This window comes from Cicer arietinum, chromosome 4 (assembly GCF_000331145.2).
Source record: "Cicer arietinum cultivar CDC Frontier isolate Library 1 chromosome 4, Cicar.CDCFrontier_v2.0, whole genome shotgun sequence".
Classification (NCBI taxonomy): domain Eukaryota; kingdom Viridiplantae; phylum Streptophyta; class Magnoliopsida; order Fabales; family Fabaceae; genus Cicer; species Cicer arietinum.
In genome coordinates, this window is record NC_021163.2 from 15,396,953 (window position 1) to 15,402,818 (window position 5,866).

Sequence of the window (5,866 nt, forward strand, 5' to 3'; positions counted from 1 at the left end):
TTTAGATAATATCCTCTGGCCATATGAAACAAAAAATAAAAAATAAAAAAGGGAATTAGTAGTTTGTCGCACTTTGGAGATTACACACAATTTTTCCTTTTTTTTTCAAAATAAACAAAAAATAATAAATAATTAAAAATTATAATTATTAATCGATTAAAATTAGTAAAAAATACTAAAAAATTACAAAGATTAAATAGAATTATCGGTAATATTTATACAATATTTAAAAAAAATTATCTTATTTTACAGACTATTCACTTGTTAATTATTTACTATTTATTTGTGACATTCACTTCTATTTATGGAAATATAAATTGACATATATCCAGTTGTTTAAATAGAAAGTTCAAATATTTTAAGAAGTTTGAATTACATTATTTCCTTTGATCTACGAAATACTCAAATTCTGATTTTTGTAGATAAAATAATAGAAGATACATTTGATCCCACTAGAAATAAAACATAAATACTCAAAAACTTTACTTTTTTTTAAGAAAATGATGATACATTAAAAATAAAATATACATTAAAGATAAAATATAAGACATATACATACTATATCGATTATCAAATCATAATCTAAAATATTATATGAATGTTACTTATAATTCTACTCAATTTTTATAATTTTTTTTAACTAATTTTAGTTTATTTAATATTAATGTTAATTAGTTATTATTTTTAATAATTTATTTATTAATTTTTGTTTTTATATTATTTTAATATAAAAAATGAAAAAAAGCTATGTGAGCAGATTTTTTTTTTCTTCACATGATGCGATAGTGAAAAGCAAAGAATTTAGGTATTTTGGTATATTTAAAAAGTTATATTTTTTTAAAAGTGGAGTATTTTGAAATATTTAAAAAAAAAGTTAATATATGAAAAAATCCTATATATTACAGATCTTACTAATAAAATACATTATATTCCATAAAAAATAAAATAAAATAGAATAAATTATAGTATTATTTCTCAAATTATTTGTACCGATATATACTGCAAAACATCTATGTTCTTTTTTGTTAAAAATTGATTTTGTTCTTTCTAGTTAATGATTTTTTAAGATTGAATCGATTATTATTATTTTTCTAAAAAACCACAACAAACTTTCGAAAGTTCCAATGTATTAAGATAAAAAACTAATATTAGACCAGGTTGAAAGATGAAAGTGGAATATGGATCTGTGAATCAAAATCAAAGTTTAAAACTCCTTAATCAATTAGTATCACCATTAAAAACACCTTAAAGCTAAAACAAGAGAAAAAGCAGAAGAATGAAATTAGTTGGTTTTTGGGCAGATAAAACATGAAAAGTATTGATAAAGAACAAATAAAGGAGGATGAAGGAATGAATTGGAGAGGAGAGTGGAAAGAGAGGAACTATAGGAAATAATAGGAATGGGTGGAATCGGTAAAGAAATATTTAGTACTGAAAATCTACAAGATTAATCAGATTCAGATCTACTTTACCGACCCTCCCATATCCCATAACTTCCTCAAGCTCTTTCACCCTTTCCCTTTCTCTCTCAGTAGTACTACTATTATCTTCTCTTCAATTTAATCATTTTGGAACACAAACCTCAAATAAATAGACCCATGGGAATCGCTGATGCTTCGATGCTCAAACAACTCACTTGAGTCTTCGAGTGGGGAACACGCTGAAAAAGATACCTACACCCCGCTGCACGTTATTTACCACCTCATCTTCCTTTTTTGTCCACACCTACGCTCAGAAGACATGTTTTAAATTATAAAATGTATAGATTTTATTTTATAATCTGTGTATTCAACTTTTTATAAATTTAAAAAGTATTTTTTTTTAAATCTTTAACATATTACTCAAAGAAACATGTTACCAAAACCTGTTATTTATTTAAGCAAAAACTAATCGTTATATATATTGTATATGTAAAAGATAAGAAGAATAAAAATCATCAAAACGGAGTCATCTAATTTAAAGTAGAATTGAATGTACTTTTAGACCTCTATTTTTAAATTTAGGTTTTTAGTCTCATTATTTTATAATTTGTGAGTCATTAATGATGTAAAATGATGAGGTATAATTGCATTGAATAAAATAAAATTTCTTTTTTTCCTTCAAATCTTCTTTTACGGGTTATTAAAAAATGCGCTTATAAAACTTTGTCGAATACAAAACAATGAAATGCATATTAATTTATGACATCAAATCAATTTTATCTAATTTAGTTAGGTTGCATTACTGTCATAAGCACGCAATATCATAAAAATTTGAGAGGATAGACAAATCACAGAAGTTGTCAAATAAAAGAATAAAAAATCTAATTTTAAAAATAAAAGAAATAAAAGTTAATTTTAAATAAAATAAATAAATAGATTTATTTAATTCTTTAAAGTAATTATGATTTTAAAAGATTATTTAAAATATAGTCATCACTTTAAACGTTTTTTACACACACTAACATTAAAAATAGATAAGTTAATAATATTTTAAAATAAATTTTCACTACTAATAGATCTTAAAATTTATCATACAACTAAGATGATTTATACCATACATGTGCAAATATAAATGATTTGGCACTAGTGGTCTTTAAATCAATATAATAACTAAATATACTAAAAATATTTGATAGTTTAATTTAAAAAAAACATAATAACTAAATATATTGAAAATAGTATGGAATATTTTTATTAAATAACTTATTTTAGTGCTTTAGAGACCACTAAAACTTTATTTAACGAATTATTATAAAAAAATAGAAAATAAACATAAACTCGTGGACGATAAAATAATATTTTCTTTTTATAAAATGATGTTTCTTAAAACAAAAATTTACAAATAACTTGTGGATTCAAAAGAAGATCATTAACTTCATAATTAAAGAAGCTTACTGCAGAAAAACTCAAGTCTACTTCAGCCAATGTTTTGAGTCATTCGCTAGAGCCTGATTAAATGCAAGTGAAAATACTAAACAGTCTAGAAGAGGACACCCAGAGAATACTATGAACTCGAAGCTTATTTCAGAAACGCGTACCAAAAAGAAAACGAAGATGTTACTTTGATAAAATATATACTACTATATATATATGTGTATATATATATATATATATATATATATATATATATATATCTTAATAGAAAAAGTAGAAAGAATTGTAAAATAGACCACTTGAAACATATTACAAGCACAACCAGAAATTGCTTACTATGCAAAGTATGGAACGAGCATCAATTACAAAACTACCAAAAAAATGTATTATTTCAAAGAGTACTTTCCCTTTGGTTCGTTGTGTTTGGACCAATAGACGTATTTGTATGTAGTGTTCAAAAATCAAAATGTCAAACTTATGGGGGAGGAAAAAAAAAGAAAGACATGACAACCGACGACAATATTCTCCTCAAGGGTGCTGCTCTAGATCACCTCAATTTGCTGCAACCGTCCATTGTTTTTTCTGCATTAGTATTACTTTCTAATGGAAAGTAATTATTTTTAGCTCATGCTCCCTGCAGTTTGTAATTACACAATCAAGAATATTATTATGTACTGTTGTTGAGAACGTTTTGAGTCATACAAACAACTCCATTTCAGACTATTTATCTTTCCAGCTTCATTGATCTGGGCTTAGGTTGTGATAATCTTTCTTGTTCATTAAGTGCATGACGGAAATGACATCTATGGCCATACGGGCACACAACCCCAGCAAGGACCATCCTGCAGACCTCAGTTTTGTAGCGTGGGTGGCGAATGACTGGGCGTAGCTCACCAATGCCGTGAGCAAATTGGCAGTGGTCTCCATAAGGGCATGTTCCAGTTTCCTGCCATTTGTTACACAACTCAGTCTTGAACATCCCCTGGTTATACACAACCATCTCAAGAGGCTCTTCCTCTTTCTGCCCTCCTCGCACATATACCTTTTGCTGCAGCATATGAAGCAGCAACACACAAAAATTCAACAATAATCAATTCTTCTCGATGTCAACAATCAAATCTATATATCTTAATTCACAAAAATAAAATTAATCTATGTATTGTTCACCTATTGTGATTAAATGTTGCATTTACAATCTACAACCGCATAATTGTGTTCAGTTGTGAAATGATTTATTGCTAGGATGATCCATCGTGCAATTAACTTTGCATTATTGCATAAACTATTCATGAAAACAAATGATTTTTTTTCATCTTAATGTTTTTTCTGTTTGATTCATGTTCAAAATGTTCTGCCTTGACCATCATATTATATTTGCACCCATTCATCTTCATCTGAAGGTATTGTCTTTTTTTTTTCTTCTTATAGATCAAAAGCATATTAATAATAGATGTTAACTCCAAGCACAAGATGTGCCCAAGGCTAACCCAATGAAGATAAAAGACTATAACAGATCTATTGAAAACTACACCAACAGCAGTAGATAAAAACCATGAAAGGCAATTGAGTCACATAACCTGCATCCCCTGAATTACTTGTAAAAATCAGTCCAAACATTTAGTAACTTTTAGACTTGATAAAATCAAGATATTGTTTTTTTTCCACTAAAAGTTAGAAAACAAAAACTTTATAACAGCAGCACTAGAGATGTGGATACACGGCTATCATAAATAGGATCTTACATTTATAACTAAATTCATTATTTGATTTAAAATCGGTTATAAAATAAATTGTAAAATTAGTAATCGTTAAATAATCGGTTTAAAAAATTTTAATTTTAAAATCATTTTTTTTAAATCGGTTAAAATTTAATTATTTTTTAAAAAATTATTTATTCATAGTTTAAAAATCGGTTATTTAAAAAAATCAACTTTTTTAAAAAATTCTTACCAAATTTTTCCAGAAAAAATTCGATTTAAAATTTTTTTGAGAAAAAAAAAGTTTTATTTTTTTCTGATATTTTTTCAAAAAAATAATTAATTTCAATTTTTTTTCAAAAAATAAAATCTCAAAATTAACAAAGTAGTGGATAAAAACTAAATCAAAATATAAAACATAAGTGAATATTCAACCGATTTATAAATAAATCGAATTATAACTATATAATTATAACTTGATATTTAAAATGAATTTAAATTTGATTTTGAATTTGAACTTCACAATCGGAATTTTTTGACAGCTGTAATCATAAATATTTAAAAATTCAAAGATGTAAGAAAAAATTAGTTGAAGTCTTTCTAATATGATGGAAACCATGGTTTCAAATCGTGGTACACAATCCTAATTACGGCCGCCGCATAGATATAAAGGTCTTTGCAACGGCATTGTAACAACAATTCCTGTCACATCGACTTGCAATTTAGCGGTCAGATCGGCTTGCAAATTAGCGCAACACTAGCATTACATGATTGCAACTTCAATTTAACATCATGATAGTTGTTTGACTCATCTATTTTCCTAGTCTTGCTGCATGCTGGTCCTATATATTTCAATTTTTTTTAGAGAAATGTGAAAATAAATTATTTAAGCCCTAAATTAACGTGAATGTGTGTATATTATGTAAAATCTTTATGGCTCCATCAAAATTTAAAAGTGGAGCATGATACACCAAGCACATTAGAAAGACATGGGAACGGTTAAAAATGTCACAGAAAACATTCAAAGTTTAGCGCATATTTTTTGCCTCATAGAACAATTAGAGCTAATGTGGTCCTACGACACTAACTACTAGTACTATTAACTAGAGTCGAATTTGCATCCTTGCAAAACAAGCATACGCAAATGAAAAAAAAGACCAAACTTCTTCGTTCGTTGCAGCAACCAGGTAATGACGCTGACAAGCAAGGTTTTACTTCATTTGGAAGGCAAATAATTAAGCTACTAACATACACGTCAAGTTCGGTAAATAACGAAACAACCAATAATCACTGAATAAATTAAGCCAAAATGAC

General features: G+C 26.7%; 1 protein-coding gene across 2 annotated transcripts in view; it reads right to left on the reverse strand.

Annotated features, from left to right (window-relative positions):
• Positions 1–3,129: 3,129 nt before the first annotated feature.
• The window catches only part of LOC101504910 (zinc finger CCCH domain-containing protein 15), a 4,301-nt gene continuing 1,564 nt past the window's right edge, over positions 3,130–5,866 (reverse strand). For both annotated transcript variants that reach the window (XM_004496964.4, XM_004496963.3), the window contains exon 3: positions 3,130–3,903. In XM_004496964.4, the coding sequence (XP_004497021.1) occupies positions 3,580–3,903 (324 nt within the window). In that variant the 3' untranslated portion in view covers positions 3,130–3,579. The remainder of the gene's footprint in view (positions 3,904–5,866) is intronic.